Here is a 22752-nt window from a genome sequence, read left to right as displayed (position 1 = left end):
GTGCAGAGGGATTACAACCTCGTCAGCTTTTATTGCTATTTGTGCCTCTGTTAGGGGGATTCACCCTCTTTATTTGTCCTGTTTACCATTGTCATTGAAATAGAAAGAAAATCCCAAATTTTGGGTTATCCCCAGAACAGTAATAGAGGGGAAATCTTCCAATAGGGACACTAGTTCTGGTGACCTGGGGGTCCTCAAGAGATTTCCTTGATTTGCAGGGATTTTCTCTCACTTCCTGTTTTGGCTATGGAGCAGGAAGTGAAGAAAAATCTCCTAAATGTACAGGCAGGCTGTAGGCAGCTGCCAGCAAAGGGAATGTACCATGTTAGTAAACTAGCTAGTCTGCCCAGGTTAGGGAAGGTTAATACGAATTCTACAGTTCCCACTCTTTCTGGGCTTTGCCTCTCTCCATGTGCCCTTTTTAAAAGGGGGAAGGGCTCTGCTCACACAGAGGGAGCCTGCAGGGGAAGAAGACAGAGACAAGCCATAAAGATGTAATCTCTGGTACTTTACAGAGAGGGTTCTGCTCCAGCTCCAGTTAAGTGCACACATAAGGCCAACACTAGGTATACGGCGGGACCCCATTCTGTAACTGTGAGTGAGGTAACAGAAGTATGCTGTACTGGTGGAGTAGGCATGTTACAGTGTGGAATGTCATGTGACAAATTACTTTTCAGAGGAACTCTGCACTTTATTACTGTACACAGTGAAAGCTCATCTCTATGTTGGGAAACTGTCTCAATATTAGATTGGTCCCAGGCATTGATGAGTGCGCTCTGTGCAGAAAGGTCCCCCTGCATGCAAGGTGAGTGACCATGCCCACACTGTCTGGCGTAGTCCATGAATAGTGATGGACGAACTTCCGACGGGACGTTTCGCGAACGCGGACCGCGAACGCGGCCGATAGTTCGCGAAACGGAACGTTCGTGGAGGGCCCCATTGACTTCAATGGGAGGCGAACTTCGCAAACCTATAGGTCAAATATGCAGCCACAAAATAATTATTAGCTGTGCAAACATAGTCCCACCACATGGCCAATGACATAACACATGTATGAGGGGAATCTGGGATCGACAACTACAAGCATTCTTTTTTTATATGGGAAATTGTTCTGACAATTCAGGACTGTGGAGCGCATGAAGGCAATGGAGGAGAGGGAAGGTCAGGGACCAGGGTAGGCAAAGAAGAGGGTGCAGGAGATGATCACCAGCAGCGTGACATACAGCAATGACACCTGCACCGTGATAGAGTCATCTGACAACAGCACCGTGATAGAGAGCACTGACATCAGCAGCGTGACATACAGCAATTACACCTGCACCGTGATAGAGAGCACTGACATCAGCAGCGTGACATACAGCACTCACACCAGCACCGTGATATACAGCACTGACAGCAGCACCGTGATAGAGAGCACTGTCATCAGAAGCGTGACATACAGCACTGATATCAGCACCGTGATATACAGCACTGACAGCAGCACCGTGATAGAGAGCACTGACATCAGAAGCGTGACATACAGCACTGACATCAGCACCGTGATAGAGAGCACTGACATCAGCAGCGTGACATTAAGCACTCACACCAGCACCGTGATATACAGCACCGACAGCAGCACTGTGATAGAGAGCACTGACATCAGCAGCGTGACATTAAGCACTCACACCCGCACCGTGATATACAGCACTGACAGCAGCACCGTGATAGAGAGCACTGACATCAGAAGCGTGACATACAGCACTGATATCAGCACCATGATATACAGCACTGACAGCAGCACCGTGATAGAGAGCACTGACATCAGCAGCGTGACATTAAGCACTCACACCCGCACCGTGATATACAGCACTGACAGCAGCACCGTGATAGAGAGCACTGACATCAGAAGCGTGGCATCAGGCTGCTGCAACAATCAGTAGCACAGCAAACCTATATACACCTAACACCTATACCAGTCCTGAAAAGAACTTTTGTGTACCAAATAGCTAGCGGTTTATCTCTCCCTGCTCCAAACAGCAACCTTTCCCTATAGTGACAGAAGAAAGAATGTAAAATGGCCGCCGGATCGGGTGCATTTATAAGTTAGGGGGAATGTCCAAGTGTCCATGTGCTGTCATGTCTCAATTGGCTGTCCTGTACCCCATGATGGATGTGTCATCAGGTCAAAGTTCCTTTACACAGTAAAAACACGGAAGTCCGCTGGGCGAACGGCGCCAATAGTCCGCCGAAATGGCGGACCGCGAACAGCCGAAATTCGCCGCAAAACGACCGCCGGGCGAACTGTTCGGCCATCCCTATCCATGAACCCTATGGGCTTACAGCTTGGAGGAGTCGGCAAAGACACACCAGGGGGGTTATAACCCCCATTATTCCGGTCGGCAAAGATGCACCAGAGGGGTTATAACCCTCCCTTATTTCATTCAAAATGAAAAAAGATTTTTTTTGCCTTTAATTCTACTTAAACAAAAAAAAAAAAAAAGACTAATGCAGGCATCTAGTAACTGGTTCACACATACAGGTGTAACCATGCCCTACAAACAACCCTTGGGAATGTGCAAAACATGGACGTGTTTCCCTGTTTTGCACATTCCCGAGGCTTGTGTGTAGGGCATCCCATTCTTTTCAATGGGCTGCCCTACATTTGAGAAATGTGGAAAAGAGGTCTCTGACTGCAGCACCATGCGGCTTGGCATGTGCATTTGCAGATGTGTGGGGATGCCATTAACAATAGTGCTGCTGTGCATCTGTTAATGGCAGTGGGTTTCTATGCATGTCAGAAAAGCAATCAATTTTGCACACATTCCTGACACACATACATGTGAACTTAGCCAGCCTGGTAAACGCTTCTGAAACACCCTATTAGCAGTTTTACTGCTACAGGGCGGCAACTGCGTGCCAGATCATGCATTATATATATGTGTATGTATACATACATATATATATTTATATATACACACACGTGTGTGTGTGTGTATATAATTTATTAATATTCTAGTAATGGTGGCAGTCAGTGACTTATAGTGGGACTAGGATATTTCAGCAAACAGTTGGGAAACTAACTGACGCTTTTAGGGAATCAGTGACCCTAATACAGTGCTAAAAATATGCACTGTCACTGTACTAATGACACTGGCTAGGAAGGGATTAACATCAAAGGGTTAATTGTGTGCCTAGCTAGTGTTTAGGTGTACTGTGTGAGGAACTTTTAATAGGGGAGGTAGTGGATTTTATCCCCTGCTTTGCAGGGACGCAAACTCCATCCCTCCCCTCCTTGTTAGGACTGCAATCTGCCTTGTTTATATATGCAAATTGCAGTTCTGTCTCCCTGCCTGACGATTGGTGGGGGAGGATGAGTATCCAGCACCCCACCCCCCCCCCCCAGTCAGATCACATGTGTGTATATATATATATATATATATATATATATATATATATATATATATATATATATATATAAAACACACATACATACACAGTCATGGCAGAAATTGTTGGCACCCACCCCAGAAATTTTTCAAGAAAATCAAGTATTTCTCACAGAAAAGTATTGCAGTAACACATGTTTTGCTATACACATGTTTATTCCCTTTGTGTGTATTGGAACAAAACAAAAAAAAAAAGGAAGGAAAAAAAGCAAATTGGACATAATGTCACACAAAACTCCAAAAAAGGGCTGGTCAAAATTCTTGGCACCCTTAACTTAATATTTGGTTGCACAACCTTTGGAAAAAATAACTAAAAATCGGTCGCTTCCTATAACTATCAATAAGCTTCTTACACCTCTCACCCAGAATTTTGGACTACTCTTCCTTTGCAAACTGCTCCGGGTCTCTTTTATTGGACTGGAGCCTTTTCCCCAACAGCAATTTTAAGATCTCTCCACAGGTGTTCAATGGGATTTAGATCTGGACTCATTGCTGGCTACCATAGAACTCTCCAGCGCTTTGTTGCCATCCATTTCCGGGTGCTTTTTGACGTATGTTTGGGGTCATTGTCCTGCTGGAAGACCCAAGATCTCGGACACAAACCCAGATTTCTGACACTGGGCTCTACAGTGCGACCCAAAATCCTTTGGTAGTCCTCAGATTTCATGATGCCTTGCACACATTCAAGGCACCCAGTGCTAGAGGCAGCAAAACAAACCCAAAATATCATTGAACCTCCACCATATTTCACTGTAAGTACTGTTTTCTTTGTAGGCCTCATTCCGTTTTTTGGTAAACAGTAGAATGATGTGCTTTACCAAAGAGCTCCATCTTGGTCTCATCTGTTCACAAGACGTTTTCCCAGAAGGATTTTGGCTTACTCAAGTACATTTTGGCAAACTGTAGTCTTGCTTTTCTATGTCTCTGTCAGCAGTGGGGTCCTCCTGGCATAGTTGCCAACATTGTAAAAAAAAAAAAAATAATAATAATATCGGGACACTTTTTTGGCAGTAGGCAGAGTTGTATTATAATTAGGGGGCGGGGCATGCGGTTATAGGTGTGGCATATAAAAAGGCAAAAAAAGCGGCAGCAAAATATGGGCATTGCTTACATGTGGGCGTGGCTCAAAGGGGTGTGGTTAGAGTCTGAGATTCCGGGGGAGAGAAAAGGGAGACAGCAGCCCCCCCCCCCCGATCCTGTACCACAATAGCAATATGTGTTTGCCAGAGTTTGACAATCAGCAGATAAAGATACTCCAAATACCTGGTGTTAGCGCTTCAATCATCCCGGCGCCATGATTGTTATGGTGTCAGGATGATTGAAGCGCATTATTTCTATTATTACATTGTAATATGAAATGAAATCATTCAACTCACCATAATGCAGAATCAGTGGGAGCCATTAGCGCGGCACTAGCCACGTTGCCTGCCATCAGGTGTCCCAAGCGGAGTCTGTCCTTACATCAGGTGCCCCATCAGAGGTACCTTCCTCACATCTGTGTCCATCAGCGGAGCCCCTCCTTACATCTGGTGCCCCTCTGACATCCAGACTGACCGGCCCCCACATCCACAGACTGGCCCCCACATACTCACTGCACGGACTCCCCCGACAGGACATTACATCTCCTGGCCTGACTTTGAACTGTGGCGCCGCTCACTGCTCTTCACACACCCTGGCAGCGGGGGGTGGGCGGCGCCACAGGTTCTCTATTGAAGACCAGCTTCTGGTCTTTTTAAAAATGGCGGCCGGCGGAAGACATTGTCTCCGCCGGCCGCGGCAAAAAAACGGGAAATTCAATTTCCCGGGACAAATGTCCTAATCCCGGGAATGTCCCGGGAAATTCGGGACAGTTGGCAACTATGAGTTTTTTTTATTCCTTCAGCCAGCAACCTGAATGAAAAAAAAAATCAAGTTTTCTACATCCACATTGTATGCTGATATCAGGAAATAGGCAGCAGAAGCCAATCTAATGATTAGCTTGTGTCCAACAGGGGAAGCTACATACATAGCTGTTGAACCCACTGAATTTTGATCCGTGTGTGCTCGGCCTAACTGTACAGGTAACCGCACCATTCCCATCCAGCACACTGACTTTTTCTGTCTTTCACTCTGCTCTCCCCCACTTATCAACATCTTCCTTGCATTTCAGCACACCTAACCGCAGGGTGTATTTTATTTAAAGCAACTCGCTTTTAAATCATAATATTTAAAGAGCAACTGTCATCTCTGTTCCACAGCAGGGGGGGACTCCACGCCATTTTTTTTTTTATTTGGCGTGGAGTTCCCCTTAATAGCCATACCAGACCTGAAGGTCTGGTAATTGAATTGGGGGGGGGACCCCACGTTTGTTTGTTTTTGTTTTTAAATCAATGACTGTTCTATGTATTACGGGGAGCCGACAATTCATTATAGCCACAAGTGCTTTTAAATGACTTTTTTTTCCTGCAGAAATGACACTTTGTGCAGGGACAGTTCTAATCACGGGAAACATGCGCCCCTTTACAGGCATACTATAGACACCCCCGTATGAAATTTAAAAGAATATTACACTTTTATTGTTTCACTTTAAGCATTATTAAAATCACTGCTCCCAAAAAAACTGCAGTTTTTAAAAGTTTGCATTGATACATGTCCCCTGGGGCAGGACCCAGGGCTCCAAACCCTTTTTATGACAATAACTTGCATATAAGCCTTTAAAATTAGCACTTTAGATTTCTCCCGTAGACTTTTACAGGGTGTTCCATGGCTTTTTGAATTTGCTGTGAACACCCCAAATTGTTTGCCGTTCCGAACAGGCAATGTTCGTGTCGAACACGAGTTCGACTCGAAGCTCATCCCTAATCCTGGCCACATACAGAGGCCCAACATACAGGGAGCACCTTCAGATGTTCTAGGGACATAAATTACACACCCAATTTCCTGACAACCTATCTGTCAGAGAATTAGTAGACCAGACTGTGTGGACTCCACAGAGGAAACCAGAAACACATGCAAGTGAAAAATAATGGTGTTTATTTACACAAGTGAAAAGTAAGTGAATATAATAGTGCACAACCAACCCAAAAACCACAAACAATGATATATACAAATATTGGGGAATACCAGAATTGTAACAAAAGCCAGGCCGAGGTCATACACAGGGGGGTCAGCAGATGGGTAATGATGGGGAACCAATGGGACAGGGCGAGGAAAGATGGATGATGGGCTGTAGAGCAGGGATCCAAGGCAAACAGGAGGGACAGGTCCAGGATGGGGTCAGATACAGGCTCAAGGTCAGAATCCAGGGAGAAAGATATCAAGGCAAGCATGTGTGGGCTTGCTGGGTATTTATAAGACTGCATTATTTGTCCTCAAGTAACACCTGAGTGCAGGAAGTGTTGCCTGCTCCTTACTGCCAGGATCCATCCGCTGGTGGACGCTAGTACTGCGGCCCAATGGTGACATAACACCAGCAGGGAAAGTCTCTCCTGACAGTTACAAACTGCCAGGAGACACCTGCTGGTGGACCTCAGTACTGCATGCTAAATGATGGATCTTACCAGCGGACAGACCCTTTCCTGACAGTACCCCCCTCAAAGGAGCGGCCTCTGGACGCTCCAATTGGATGAAATTGTCCATAGTCTATGGCGTCAAACAGAACACTGGATGGGGGGGTATATCAGGCTGTGCAACAGGCTCTTCAGGCAGGGCATCTAGGTAGACAGAGGGCTCCAGGTCATCGGCAGGGTCCGGGTTGTTGGACTGGGCAGCAGTCACCTTGAACAGGGCAACAGGCACATCAGCCTGGGCAGCGGGCACAGGCACACATCGGACCGGGAAACTGGCGCATCAGACCGGAAGGCAGGCAGCGGCACGTCAGGCTGGAAGGCAGGCAGTGACACGTCAGGTGCATCAGATTGGAAGGCATCAGACTGGAAGGACGGGAGCAGGACATCAGGCTGGACAGCGGGCACTGGGATGTCAGGCTGGACAGCGGGCACTGGGACGTCAGGCACATCAGACTGGAGCATAGGAAGTTCAGGCGGAGACACTGGCTGGATAGCAGGCAGATGTTTGGCAGAATCGGGTGGGTGATCAGGTTCAGCTGGCATGCAGGCAGACTGGAGCAGGTTGGTTGGTGTGGAGGCAGGTTGCGTTACTGGCAGGATCAAATGGGTAGGAAAGAACTTCCGTCTCTTTAGATTTAGCTACTGAAGACCTGTAGGTAGCTGCAGATCTATAGGTAGGGGGATGAAGCAGACTGGAGAGAAGGGCTGGAATATGGCAAGGAAGAGGTAACAGTAGCTAGGGGAAGTTCTTGAGGGATAGTAGGCAACGGGAAAGAGGCAGTTGGATTAAAGGCAGGGTATGTGCAACAGGAAGAAACAGAGTATTGATATTTGGTGGGGAGTAGAGTATATTGGGCTGAAACTGAGGTTGCCATAGGTGATGGTGGAAGAGGCTCTTGGGCAGGCAGGTCTTTGGTAGCAGAGATGGTTTGTTGTGGGCTGGCTGTGGCTGATTGCAAAATACCAGACCATGCTAAAAGTAGTAGTTGTACAAACTGTGGGTTACATACTGCCTGTCTGACAAGGAATTGTACAGAATCAACACATTCTATTATCTGTTGGGAACAGGCTGTGTAATGCTCAAAAAAGTAAGGGGAATCATCTTCCAGAAGCCATACCAGTGATGTGACCTGATTAATACTGAAAGGGGGAGAAAAATCATCATGGCCCCCCTGGGATGCAGGGCCAGCAGGGCCGTTTTTTAAGGCAGGGCAAAAGGGGCACCTGGGCCCTGTCATTGTTGTGGGGCCCAAAGCAGCTGCCTCATACTTGACAAATATCCTGGTTTAAATTCCCTCGTCCTTTGAGGGTTTTAGTCCTGTGCTGTGTCCCAATATCTCAGTGTGAAGTGTTGCTACTAATGCTGCCCAGCTCTGCCCTATTGTTTGTAAAGATGACTCATCTGCAGACCCTGTGTTTACATGTAAATTACCAGCATTCATATGTAAATAGGGGCAGCCGACAGCATTGATATGTATATCATGCCCCTCTGAGGTCATATCCACAGTTATCTCTAGCAACCAATAAACAAGCAGAAATCATGTGCTGTAACCTCTAGCAACCAGTCAGTGAGTGGTAATGATACACTGTAACCTCTGGCAACCAATCGCTATAGCTGCCTGATCTGATTCAGTAAACTGATTGAGTCTAACTGCTATTTATTGTATGTCTCAGAGCAGGTGGAGAGCAAAACTGCATGGGGGGCCCCCCCCAAGAAAAGTTTTGCCCAGGGTCCAATCAATATTAAAGACAGCCCTGAGGGCCAGCTCTGCGCAGATTTGAATTAATGGCTGAACATCCCCAAACAGCATACAGCCCTGATCAACCCAGGAGTGAGCTAAACGAATCTTTCAGTGTCCGGCGGAGATAGTCACTACTCTCAGACACCAGCAAAGCATAATAACGAATCACCTCTAAATTCATTTCAGCAAAGCAACCTGAACCAAGATGGTTCCTCTGTGTAGCCACTTCTGGTCAGGGATGGCCTTGGTATACTATCAGAGAATTAGTAGACCAGACTGTGTGAACTGCACAGAGGAAACCAGAAACACATGTAAGTGAAAAATAATGGTGTTTATTTACATAGGTGAAAAGTAAGTGAATATAATAGTGCACAACCAACCCAAAACCACAAACAACAATGATATATACAAATAGTGGGGAATACCAGAATTGTAACAAAAGCCAGGCCGAGGTAATACACAGGGGGGTCAGCAGATGGGGAACCAACAGCACAGGGCGAGGACAGATAGATAGATGGATGGATGGGCTGTACAGCAGGGATCCAAGGCAAACAGGAGGGCCAGGTCCAGGATGGGGTCAGGCTCCAGGGAGAAAGATACCAAGACAAGCATGTGTGGGCTTGCCGGGTATTTATAAGACTGCATTAATTGTCTTCCAGTAACACTTGAGTGAAGAAAGTGTTGCCTGCTCCCTACTGCCAGGATCCATCCGCTGGTGGACGCTAGTACTGTGGCCCAATGGTAACATAACACCAGCAGGGAAAGTCTCTCCTGACAGTTACAAACTGCCAGGAGACACCTGCTGGTGGACCTCAGTACTGCATGCCAAATGATGGATCTTACCAGCGGACGGACCCTTTCCTGACACTATCACACGTTTGAAGGCCCTGGAGCATCAGGACAATGGAAACGCCCACAAAATGACCCCATTTTGGAAAGAAACACCAACTTATATTCTATGAGGCATAATGAGTCTTTTGAACATGTCATTTTTTTCCCCACAATTTTTCGGAAAAATTGTGGAAAGAAAATGAAAACACATTTTTTTACACATTTTTACTACACTGATGGGTGCTGATGAGGGTCCACTTACTGATGGGCACTGTATTAACACTGATGAGGCACTATAGAGCACAGATGTGGCACTAATGTAGCACTGTAGGGCACTGCTGGGTACAGATGGGACACTGCTGGGGCAGTGCTGGGCACAGTTGGGGCACTGTTGGGTACTGGTGTGACACTGCTGGGGCACATATGTGCACTGATGGGTACAGATGTGCACTGTAGAGCATTGCCTGGCACAAATGTGGCATGGCTGGGTACTGATATGGCACTGCTTTGGCACAGGTGTGGCACTGCTGAGGCACAGATCTGCACTGCTGGGGCACTGTAGCGCACGGCTGGGCACAAATGTGGCATGGCTGGGTACTGATGTGGCACAGCTGGTTACTGATATGGCACTGATGGGCTCTGATGTTGCACTGCTGGAGCACAGATGGGCACTTGGAATACATGCAAAAAAAGCAAGCAGCCTCAAGTTGCAGCTTCTCCCTCCTCTGCTCACACGATCAGTGTGAGGAGAGGAGAGAACCGGACAGGACGCCGGTTCATGGACAGTGATCGCTCTGGATCTGCTGGACGGAGTGATCACATGGCAAAGGGGCGGGTACTAGGGACCCGTAGCGTCATGGATCGGGGTAAAGGGCCAATCCCAGCAGCCCTTTACCCCGATTTGTGATACGCTGGGCCCCGAGTACACGGCGAGCATGGACACTCCTGTGTGTGCGCCCCAGGGTGTGTGTGGGGATCGTGATTCTGGGGGGACATCATTGTGCACCTCCCAGAATTATCCAACCACACTGTAGCCATCATTCAGCTATGGCCCGGTTGGAAAGTTTGTGTGTCCCAATACTTTTGGTAATATAATGTATGTGTGATTGGACAGAGGTGGAGAGAGAGGAACAGGACTATCTAGGAAGACAAGATGAAGTAGATTGTGTATTTTATACCTGGGGAGCCAGAGGCAGAAGAGAACACTGTGCTGGGATGGGATCCTCCATATAGAGATGAGACAGTTTGAGCCGCCAAACAGTTCTTTTCAAGCATGGAGAACTTCCACTTCATGATGTGACCATTGGTGTGTTTTAGGGCTCCTGAGGCATTATAGATGCCGACATTACAGACCAGCTTTTTAAAGGCGAACTCGGGGCTCAACCCCCCCTTCTCACTAGATTTACTGGGTTCAGTTACAGGGAGGGTTACTCTTGGGGCTATAGGGGGGATTAGTATTGGGGTTACAGGGAGGGTTATTCTTGGGGATATAGGAAGGGATAGTATTGGGGTTACAGGGAGGGTTATTCTTGGGGATATAGGGAGGGTTAGTATTGGGGATACAGGGGGGGTATTCTTGTGGATATAGGGAGGGTTAGAATTGGGTTTACAAGGAGGGTTATTCTTGAGGATATAGGGAGGGTTAGTATTGGGGTTACAGGGAGAGTTATTCTTAGGGGTATAGGGAGGGTTTGTATTAGGGTTACAGGGAAGGTTATTCTTGGGGATATAGGGAGGGTTCGTTTTGGGGTTACGGGGGGGTTATTGTTGGGGATATAAGGAGGGATAGTATTGGGGTTACAGGGAGGGTTATTCTTGGGGATATAGGGAGGGTTAGTGTTCGGGTTACAGGGAGGGTTATTATAGGGGAAATAGGGAGGGTTAGTATTGGGGTTACAGGGAGGGTTATTACTGGGGTTACAGTGAAGGATGTTCTTGGGGATATAGGAAGGTATAGTATTGGGGTTAATGGGAGAGTTATTCTTGGGGATATAGGGAGGGATAGTATTGGGGATATAGGGAGGGATAGTATTGGAGTTACAGGGGCGGTTATTCTTGGGGATATAGGGAGGGATGGTATTGTGGTTACAGGGAGGGTCAGAGAGAGCTATTGAGCTATATAGTAAACAGCAGGCTTTTTTTCAGCCAAGTTGCTTAGGATAGCCTAGAAAATACTTGAAAAGGAGCTGAGTGCTCCACCTCCTGGCTGTAAATGAGAATACAAAATAATCCTATCATTTTACAAAAAATATATATTATTCAAAAGTGCTTAACAAAATCCATACACAAACGCATTACTTTTGGTTTACATTTTATTCCAATTTACACAGCAGATTTCTCCCTGGAGACACAAAGCAGTTAGCAGTTGAGGCAGCCATCTTGGCAATTGCATGCACCAGATCTGGTGGGGAACTTGAGTTAGGCGATATGAGTTCCACCTCTTGTTCTGACTCCTGCACAGGTTTGCTTTGGTCAAACATTTCTTCTGGTGTGCTTGGTATATTCACTTCACAGCTTTCAGGGATCAGTGTTTCTGGTGATGGGCTCTCATAGTTACATAGTTAGTAAGGTTGAATAAAGACACCAGTCCATCCTGAGTGAGTACACACTCACATCAGTCCCTACCATCAAGGATTTCAAGGATATCACCAATTTCTTGGACAGAAGCCAATTAACCTACCAGCATGTCTTTGGAGTGTGGGAGGAAACCGGAGTACCCGGAGGAAACCCACGCAGGCACAGGGAGAACATGCAAACTCTGAGCAGGTAGTGTCATGGTTGGGATTTGAACCAGTGACGCTTTTTACTGCTAGGCGAAAGTGCTACCCACTACACCACTGTGCTGCCCGAATATAAGAAAAACAAATATAATAAACGCACACCGAATATATTAAACGCACACCGAATATAAGAAAACGCACACTCCATCTCACAGCAACCAGATCCTCTGGAAGGAGCAGGACACTGTCCCCACCCAGACTGAGAATGGACCCTGCCTGCTGCTGGCCGTCATGAACACCCTGCTGGCATGGAAGGTAAAGTACCGAGCATCACACACAGCTTCCCATAGACAGGCACTGCAGACTGGGACATGGTACACAGGAGGGGCTGCAGACAGGAACGGGGCTAGAGATCTCTCTCTCCACCTTCCTCCCTCCCCCCTCTCTCCCCCTCCCCCCTCCCCCCCTCTCTCCCCTCTCTCCCCCTCTCTCCCCTCTCTCTCTCCCACTCCCCCTCTCTCTCTCTTCCTCCCCTCTCTCTCTCCCGCTCCCCCTCTCTCTCTCTTCCTCCCCCCTCTCTCCCGCCTTCCCCCCTCCCCCCTCTCTCCCTTCCCCCCTCTCTCTCTCTTCCTTCCCCCTTCTCTCTCTCCCTTCCCCCCTCTCTCTCCCTTCCCCCCCTCTCTCCCTTCCCCCTTCTCTCTCTCCCTTCCCCCTTCTCTCTCTCCTCCCTCTCTTCCCCTCCCCCTCTCTCTCTCTTCCCCTCCCCCTCTCTCTCTCTTCCTCTCCCCCTCCCTCCCTCTTCCTCCCCCTCTCTTTGAATTTTTTTTTATCCATTATGGGCGTGAGTGGGGCCTCGTGTCTAAATTTTGCCTAAGGCCTCACAAAGCCTAGAGCCGCCTCTGCCCCTGGCTCTATGACATTGTTATGAGCCTCTTCATGGTACATCGGCCACGGTGTAAACACATTCTCCTGGCAGTATGCCGTTGGGAAGAAGTTCTGTGGTGGCTGCTGAATCTGGTACCCAAAGTCATTGATGTAATTCTGCTCCCCTGGCTCTATGACATTGTTATGAGCCTCTTCATGGTACATCGGCCACGGTGTAAACACATTCTCCTGGCAGTATGCTGCTGGGAAGAAGACCTGTGGTGGCTGCTGAATCTGGTAGCCAAAGTCATCAATGTAATTCTGCTCCCCTTGCTCTATGACATTGTTATGAGCCTCTTCATGGTACATCGGCCACGGTGTAAACACATTCTCCTGGCAGTATGCTGCTGGGAAGAAGTCCTGCGGTGGCTGCTGAATCTGGTAGCCAAAGTCATCGATGTAATTCTGCTCCCCTGGCTCTATGACATTGGTATGAGCCTCTTCATGGTACATCGGCCACGGTGTAAACACATTCTCCTGGCAGTATGCCGTTGGGAAGAAGTTCTGTGGTGGCTGCTGAATCTGGTACCCAAAGTCATTGATGTACTTCTGCTCCCCTGGCTCTATGACATTGTTATGAGCCTCTTCATGGTACATCGGCCACGGTGTAAACACATTCTCCTGGCAGTATGCTGCTGGGAAGAAGTCCTGTGGTGGCTGCTGAATCTGGTAGCCAAAGTCATCGATGTAATTCTGCTCCCCTGGCTCTATGACATTGTTATGAGCCTCTTCATGGTACATCGGCCACGGTGTAAACACATTCTCCTGGCAGTATGCTGCTGGGAAGAAGTCCTGTGGTGGCTGCTGAATCTGGTAGCCAAAGTCATCGATGTAATTCTGCTCCCCTGGCTCTATGACATTGTTATGAGCCTCTTCATGGTACATCGGCCACGGTGTAAACACATTCTCCTGGCAGTATGCCGCTGGGAAGAAGTCCTGTGGTGGCTGCTGAATCTGGTAGCCAAAGCCATCAATGTAATTCTGCTCCCCTGGCTCTAAGACATTGTTATGAGCCTCTTCATGGTACATCGGCCACGGTGTAAACACATTCTCCTGGCAGTATGCTGCTGGGAAGAAGTCCTGTGGTGGCTGCTGAATCTGGTAGCCAAAGTCATCGATGTAATTCTGCTCCCCTGGCTCTATGACATTGTTATGAGCCTCTTCATGGTGCATCGGCCATGGTGTAAACACATTCTCCTGGCAGTATGCCGCTGGGAAGAAGTCCTGTGGTGGCTGCTGAATCTGGTAGCCAAAGTCATCAATATAATTCTGCTCCCCTGGCTCTATGACATTGTTATGAGCCTCTTCATGGTACATCGGCAACGGTGTAAACACATTCTCCTGGCAGTATGCCGCTGGGAAGAATTCCTGTGGTGGCTGCTGAATCTGGTAGCCAAAGTCATCGATATCATTCTGCTCCCCTGGCTCTTTTAGGTTCATATGAGCCTCCTCATAATCCATTGGCCAGGGTGTGAAGAGATTCTCCTGTCTGACTGCTGGTGATGGCTGAAGAAAGACCATTTGCTCTGCCAATTGTTGAAGAGCCGCCTTATAATGGTTCTCCATTGGATTTGATACTGGTCCATGGATGTTCAGTGGTAATATTGGAGACCTGTCCATTGGTTCCTCCTTCTGACACTCACTGTCATCACTACAGTCAGCAAAATTAGGCTTCTTCTCTGGCGATAATGGTGGATGTGAAAATAAGTCCATTGGTGACATCTTCAGACTGTCGCTCATGTATGAAAAGCCTGTGAAATACTCCTGCTCATATCGTGATATTGGAGCCTCCCAGGCCAGGTAGTTGATATACTCATTCAAGGGCATGCTGTTATTTGATGGTTCCTCACAAATCTAGACAGAGAAAAAGACATTCATTACTGCTTCTAATTGATACAGAGAGTGGTAACAAACCCCACACCCAAAGTGCAGCAGATTTCACCAAGTAGGCTCCTTCCACCCTAGCTCCCTCTAGTGGTCAGATAACATACACAATAATTAACTCCAATAATGAACAGAAATCATTCAGACCCTACTGTATGATTATATAGTGATCACGAATTCATAGACAGGTCTGAAAAGTCTGTTTAAAACAAATGTCTTAGATGGTGAGGAGCCTGCTGCTGAAAATCTCCCCTCCCCGTCCAATGTCTTTGGACTCTATTATCTGTATACTTACTGGTTCGGATTTAGGTGGCATTGCTTTTTTTCGCTCTAACTCTGCCCAGTCGATGGTCTTGAAGAACGGATTGTTCCTGATGTCACTGACTAGATGGTTTCGTTCCTCTTGGTCTTTCCACAGAAGCTGTAATGAAGAATGAAATATAATGAGATGCTGCATGACCAATAACAATATCTGAGCAATAGAGGAGCTTAAGGCTCTCTGTAACTTACCTTAACTAAGAGGTTATGGAGGTCAGGGTCCATACCCTCCTCATAATCTGGCTCCATTTCAAGAATATTCGTCTTTATTTCTTCCCAGTCCTCCGTGGTGTAGAAGGGATGTTTCCCAAACGCCATCTCGTATACTATGACTCCAAGGGAGAAATAGTCAACCATACTGAAATAATACATTTTTTGCAAGACCTGTAGAAACATAAGAGAAAGAGGGATGAGCACATTGTCAGACCAAGCAGAGGACAGAGATGACAACATAGCGACATATGTGATGTATAAAGCTCATGCATGACTAAAATTGCAGTGAAACGGCATCAAACTGAAGTGGAGCTTGCGAATATTGGAGGTGGGGCTTAAACAGGATGTATAGTCAAAACCCCTTTTTTTTTTTTACGTGTCGGATAAAATAGAAAGGGATTAAACACTCTGGGGCTTTGCCTAGAGGTGCCCTTTAATTGCCCCAATTAAAGTAGGTGGATGAAGGTATACTGACCCCAATAGCTCAATTTTCACAAGCGCTCCCCATGTTAAAGAGGAGAAGGGAAACAGTGGGTGAGCAGTTACTGGAGGTTTTACCCCATTCATATGTGTGAAATGGGCCAGGCAGATGAATCCATCTACCCTCGGCCTCAATGTCCCCTACAAAGAAGCCCCAACACTGCTCCATGACTCAGAACTTCCCAGCTTTTGTTGGGGATATGGTTCTAGCCTGGAAACCCATTAAAAGCAACCGGGTCACCAGTGGAGACATTCTCTATTTAGTGGAAGTGGAGCACCCCTTTATCTCTTCTCCATATCCAACCATAATAATGGGTATATCTTGATAAATGTTCTAATTAAATCTGATATTGGGAGCATACTTACTTCTGGAGCCATGTAGATTGGTGTCCCTGTATGTTCGTTACTTCTCTTAGCCTGGGTGACTCCCTTCGCTGACAAGCCAAAATCCGCAACTCTGGCATGGCCAGCGTTGTCTAACAGGATATTTTCTGGCTTGAGATCTCTGTGAACGATCTCTTTGTCATGCAGGAATTGCAGGCCGCAAATAATTTCCGCTGTTAGGTTTCTGATGGAGAGAGAAATACATGGATTAGCATCAAAAATCATCACACACCAGTTAATGGTAAAGATAAAGTGAGTTCTCCCTATAGTACATAGGGGTATAGATGGATGGGATCAGCTGGAGGGGCCTGGATAGGTCACTGCCTGTTCTCAGTGGTCAGCCTCCCCCGACTCCAAAGTGACCCTGACAAACTTACCTTAAGGTGTCCAGAGGAAGTGGAGCTGAATTTCTTATCAGGTCGGAGAGATCTCCTCCGCACAGAAACTCCATAACAAAGGCCAGATGGTTCTGTGAAAATAGGAAAAACAGGTTACGTTATAGACATTGAAGTTTTCACTTTGTGAAGGGATATATGAAGACACGCACACCAGCAGAGAGTGCAGTGTGGCATCTTTACTAAATGCTTCCTGGGGAGGAACTCAGGAAACCCAGACAGAGAAGAATATTAGACCGCCATTGCTGGAAGACCTTTACCACAATACTAGTTTTGTCAAGTTGTTATGGTGGCCCAATGACTTCTATATTTTGGCTTCCCATCCTGAAAGATGTATGTCGATCAGGAATCCTGATTTATCCTGCCTTGCCAGTTGTAGACGTGTTCTGACTCAGTGACTCAAAGTTTTAAGGCCAGAGATAGCCAGGCAACTAGTAATGTCTGAAGTCAGTAATGGCGGCCTCTCAGTATGTGGTTTCTTGAAGGAAAGCCTCTACTCTGTACAGTTTATGTCACTAAGCTCCAGCCTTGTAGGAAGCACTCTAGAGACTTCTTCTTTCACCTTTACTGCATTGTCCTGATCAATAGCCAGAGCCCTCAGAAGAACCTGATGTGGGACACAAGTTAAGCTTTCTTCTGCCTCCTCCAATTCAGCACTTAGTGCCTGAAGGACTAGATGACGGGTCTGAACACTGTCATCTCATGGGGCAGGGGGATGCTTTGCCATGTGTAAGTTTTGACTACCAAAAAAAGTCACCATTTGCATAACTATTGTAGGGAGTCTGGATCAATAGTGGAGCGCAATACAGGAAAGAGAAGAAGAAATTGGGAGATTAAAAGACTTACGTTTGTTTGGAAAGATCCATAAATATGGGTGATGTATGGGCACTCTCTGCCTTCTTCCAGAATCCATCTTTCTGTGAGTGCCATCCAGGGTCCACATCTCAGTAGTTTTCTCTTTGAGATGAACTTTACCGCCAGCTTTTGGTTAGTGGCTGGATGGGTGGCCAACACCACTTTCCCAAAGCTCCCTTCTCCAAGTTCCTCATGGAAGGTGAAGGTTTCAGCATATAGTTTCCTGATACTGCAGGATGGGACCAGTTCAGATGTCTTCTTGTTCATGGTGGGGATGGATGAAAGTGAACTCCACACAGACATTTTGTCTCCAAGATATGAAGGGACCAGAGGTGATGACTCACTTATTTTGCACTTTGGAGGTTGTTGTTGCTTCATAAAGTTGGCAAATGAAGCCCAAAATTTGTTTTCAACCTCACCATTAGAAGGAGTGAGTGAATTTTGCTGGTTCTCATTAACTGTATCCAGTTTAATCTCACTGGTGGATGGAACCAGTGCAATTTGCTCACCCTCAATGGTAGATGGGGAGACTGCACTTGGTTGGTCCTCCACAGTTATAGCCAGAGTTGCCTCATTGTCACTGTTGGCTGAAACCAGTGCAGTTTGCTCACCCTCGATGGTAGATGGGGAGACTGCACTTGGTTGGTCCTCCACAGTCATAGCCAGAGTTGCCTCGTTGTCATTGGTGGATAGAACCAGTGCAGTTTGCTCACCCTCGATGGTAGATGGGGAGACTGCACTTGGTTGGTCCTCCACAGTCATAGCCAGAGTTGCCTCGTTGTCATTGGTGGATGAAACCAGTGCAGTTTGCTCACCCTCAATGGTAGATGGGGAGACTGCCCTTGGTTGGTCCTCCACAGTCATAGCCAGAGTTGCCTCGTTGTCATTGGTGGATAGAACCAGTGCAGTTTGCTCACCCTCGATGGTAGATGGGGAGACTGCACTTGGTTGGTCCTCCACAGTCATAGCCAGAGTTGCCTCGTTGTCATTGGTGGATAGCACCAGTGCAGTTTGCTCACCCTCGATGGTAGATGGGGAGACTTCACTTGGTTGGTCCTCCACAGTCATAGCCAGAGTTGCCTCGTTGTCATTGGTGGATAGCACCAGTGCAGTTTGCTCACCCTCAATGGTAGATGGGGAGACTGCACTTGGTTGGTCTTCCACAGTCATAGCCGGTGTTGTTGGCTCTCTGTCACTGGTGGATGGAACCAGTGGGTTGTCCTCCCCCTCCAAGGTGGGGGTGGTGACACTGGGAGATGATGGATCATATTCTCCTGGAGAGAGAAAAAAATGTTTTAATTCTTTCTGTTTTATAAACATACAAATCTTTAGACATTAAAATATATTTTCTTATTGTGCATTTATAACTTCTATATATACATAGACACCCCTCCCCCCGGGAGTTCATTCTCAGCTCCTGGCTTTTTTGTGCCAGAACAAGTGTACCGTAAAGTGCTTTAAAAAGCCCACATAACTTCCCTAACAGCTACTCACCCCCCAAATGTCATGATTTCTACCAAGAGATACCAATCCTAATGTGATATCTCACTGGGCTGAGATCTCGGTGCCAAAGACCACTGATCTTCTACAGGGGGAGCCCATTGTGGTTTATTATGTATGCTGCCTGTTTAGTAGTCCTTGTTTTGTAATGATGCTTCCTCTCAATTCAATGTCGTCATTCTGCTAAATCCTAAATATATATATATGAGCGCGTCACTAGCTACGTTGACTGCCACCAGATGCCATCAGGTGTCCCAAGCGGAGTCTGTCCTTACATCAGGTGCCCCATCAGAGGTACCTTCCTCACATCTGTGTCCATCAGCGGAGCCAGTGGCGAACTAAGTGGGGGGCGGGGGCGGGCCGCCCCGGGTGCCACACATTGGGGGGGGTGTCAGGCCGGCGTCCTCCCCCTCCGCAACTGAAGAGGAGACAGCGCCGTGGGTTCGCAGCCCACACAGAGAGAGCCCGAGGCACTGGCAGTGGGCGGCATTGCAGGGGGGAGGTGCGAGCAGCACCCGAGTGGAGTGACACCTGTCGGCTCAGTGATCTAGGACCCGGTGGCCGGCGCAACAATCCTCTTCTCTCTGTGGTCAAGTCGCGCCATTCTGATCAGTCTCGGCAGCGGCTGTCACTCACAGCCGAGCAGAGTGAAGCCGCCTCCCCTTCCTGCATGCACAGCACTGTGTAGACGTAAAGGAGGAGGGGGAGGCAGCTTCACTCTGCTCGGCTGTGAGTGACAGCCGCTGCCGAGACTGATCAGAACGGTGCGACGCGAGTCACGCGACCACAGAGAGAAGGGGATTTTTTACGCCGGGTCCCGGATCACTGAGCCATCAGGTGTCACTCCACTTGGGTGCTGCTCGCACTTCCCCCCTGCAATGTCACTGACTTGGGCTCTTCATGTGTGTTCAGGTACATTATGGGTCTGTGGGGGGGGCTGTATTGTTAGGGGGTTCTTTACTGTAGGGGGGTCTGAGCGCTGTAGGGGGGTCTGAGCGCTGTAGGGGGGTCTGTGCACTGTAGGGGGGTCTGTGCACTGTAGGGGGGTCTGTGCACTGTGGGGGGGTCTGCACTGTAGGGGGGCTCTGCACTGTAGGGGGGGTCCTGCACAGTAGGAGGGGTCCTGCACAGTAGGGGGGTCTGCACTATAGGGGGAGGGGTCTGTACAGTAGGGGAAGATTTGGCACTGTAGGGGGGTTCTTTACTGTAGGGGGTATGCACTGTGGGGGGGTTCTGCACTGTAGGGGAGTCTTGCACTGTAGGGGGGTCTGCACTGTAGGGGGAGTCCTGCACTGTAGGGGGGAGTCCTGCACTGTAGGAGGGGTCCTGTACTGTAGGGGGGTCCTGCACTGTAGGGGGGTCTGTACTATAGGGGGTCTGCACTATAGGGGGAGAGGTCTGTACAGTAGGGGAAGATTTGGCACTGTAGGGGGGTATGCAGTGTAGGGGGGTATGCACTGTAGGGGGGAGGGGTCTGTACTGTAGGGGAGGATTCTGCACTGTAGGGGAGTCTGTACTGTAGTGGGGGGGGCCTGTATGGTAGGGAGGGAGGTCTGCACTGTAGGGGGTCTGTGTAACATGCAGGGGGTCCAGAGCTGTGAGGGGCTGTGTAATGTAAAGGGGTGCAGAGGTGCAGGGTGCTGTGTAATGTAAAGTGGTCCAGGGGTGCAGGGAGCTGTGTATTGTAAAGGGGACCAGAGGTACAAGGGCTGTGTAATGTAAAGGGGTCAGGAGGTTCGGGGCACTGTGTTATGTAAAGGGGTCCAGAGGTACAAGGGGTGTGTAATGTAAAGGGGTCCAGAGGTGCAGGATGCTGTGTAATGTAAAGAGGTGCTTAGGTGCAAGGTCCTGTGTAATGTAAAGGGGTCCAGAGGTGCAGGGTGCTGTGTAATGTAAAGGGGTCCAGAGGTGCAGGGTGCTGTGTAATGTAAAGGGGTCCAGAAGTGCAGGGTGCTGTGTAATGTAAAGCGGTCCAGAGGTGCAGGGTGCTGCGTAATGTAAAGGGGTCCAGAGGTTCAGGGTGCTGCGTAATGTAAAGGGGTCCAGAGGTTCAGGGTGCTGTGTAATGTAAAGGGGTCCAGAGGTTCAGGGTGCTGTGTAATGTAAAGGGGTCCAGAGGTGCAGGGTGCTGTGTAATGTAAAGAGATCCATAGGTGCAAGGTCCTGTGTAATGTAAAGGGGTCCAGAGGTGCAGGGTGATGTGTAATGTAAAGGGGTCCAGAGGTGCAGTTGTGGAGAGGGGGGGTACACAGTAGTGACAAAAAGATATTGAAGGATGCAGAGGTATGCAGGGGGCACAGTGGGGTATTTTTAAATTTTAAGGTGGGGGGTGCCAGATATAGGATCCACCCCGGGTGCCAAATGCTCTAGGTACGGCTCTGAGCGGAGCCCCTCCTTACATCTGGTGCCCCTCTGACATCCAGACTGAGCGGCCCCCACATCCACAGACTGGCCCCGGCATCCACAGACTGGCCCCCACATACTCACTGCACGGACTTCCCCGACAGGACATTACATCTCCTGGCCTTCAAGCGGCAGCCGTCGTTGCCACGCTGACTTTGAACTGTGGCGCCCACTGCTCTTCACACACACTGCAGCGGGGGTGGGCGGTGCCACAGGTTCTCTATTGAAGACCAGCTTCTGGTCTTCTTAAAAATGGCGGCCCGCGGAGACATTGTCTCCGCTGGATGCGGACCTCTAGCGGCCGGCGACAAAAAAACTGGAAATTCAATTTCCCAGCACAAACCGAATCCCCCATCCGGACTATCCCGCGTTGCCACCATTCATCAATTTTCTCTTCCGTCCATGCCCAGAGAGATTAGCTTGAGTGCCATGGGTTGCAAACTTCTTGATAATGTTGAGCACTCCTCGACTCGAGCTTCTCTCCTTTTTATCTGCTTTCAGGTGTTATTTTTTTATATTGCCCACACCTGTTACTTGCCCCAGGTGAGTTTTAGGCTGGGTTCACACTGCTGCGGTGCTGAGAATCGGATGTGATTCGCACCGCACTGCAGTGCAAATCACATCCGATCTCTGTGCGATGCGAGTTCAGCCATACAGATAGTATGGCTGAATTTGCATCGCACCCGGCCCAAACTCGCACAGGACCCTTTTTTTGGTCCGCAGCAGAATCGGATTGCATGGGTGTTCACACCATGCGATCCGATTCCTGTCCAAGTTTGCAGATCGCACTGCGATATGCGAACTGATCTGGGGGTGTCATTAACATTTCACTGACACTCCCAGCAGTTCGCATAGGGCAGTGTGAACTGCCGCCGGGAGGTATGCGATGCGGGAACCCGCCACGGATTAGCGGCGTTCCCGCATCGCTGCAATGTGAACCCAGCCTAAAGGAGCATCACATGCTTGAAACAATCTTATTTATCCACAATTTTGAAAGGGTGCCAAGAATTGTGACCAGCCCATTTTTGGAGTTTTGTGTGACATTATGTCCAATTTGCCTCTTTTCCTTTTTTTGTTTTGTTCCAATATACACAAAGGGAATAAACATGTGTATAGCAAAACATGTGTTA

At 48.3% G+C, this 22752-nt stretch overlaps 2 protein-coding genes across 3 annotated transcripts in view; one reads left to right on the top strand and one right to left on the bottom strand.

Annotated features, from left to right (window-relative positions):
• Positions 1-22752, top strand: part of LOC143987090 (uncharacterized) — a 175249-nt gene that overhangs the window by 34940 nt on the left and 117557 nt on the right. The window lies entirely within an intron of this gene.
• On the bottom strand, positions 13103-15770 carry LOC143990045 (uncharacterized). The gene is made up of 2 exons (XM_077490274.1): positions 15370-15770; positions 13103-15044 (listed from the first exon to the last, which is right to left on the bottom strand). Exons 1-2 carry the CDS (start codon positions 15529-15531, stop codon positions 13137-13139), a joined length of 2070 nt encoding a protein of 689 aa, XP_077346400.1. The 5' UTR covers positions 15532-15770; the 3' UTR covers positions 13103-13136.

This window comes from Lithobates pipiens, unplaced genomic scaffold (genome assembly GCF_037356315.1).
Source record: "Lithobates pipiens isolate NorthernLeopardFrog02 unplaced genomic scaffold, aLitPip1_a1.2 Scaffold_18, whole genome shotgun sequence".
Lineage (NCBI taxonomy): Eukaryota > Metazoa > Chordata > Amphibia > Anura > Ranidae > Lithobates > Lithobates pipiens.
This window is presented reverse-complemented; position numbering and strand designations above follow the sequence as displayed.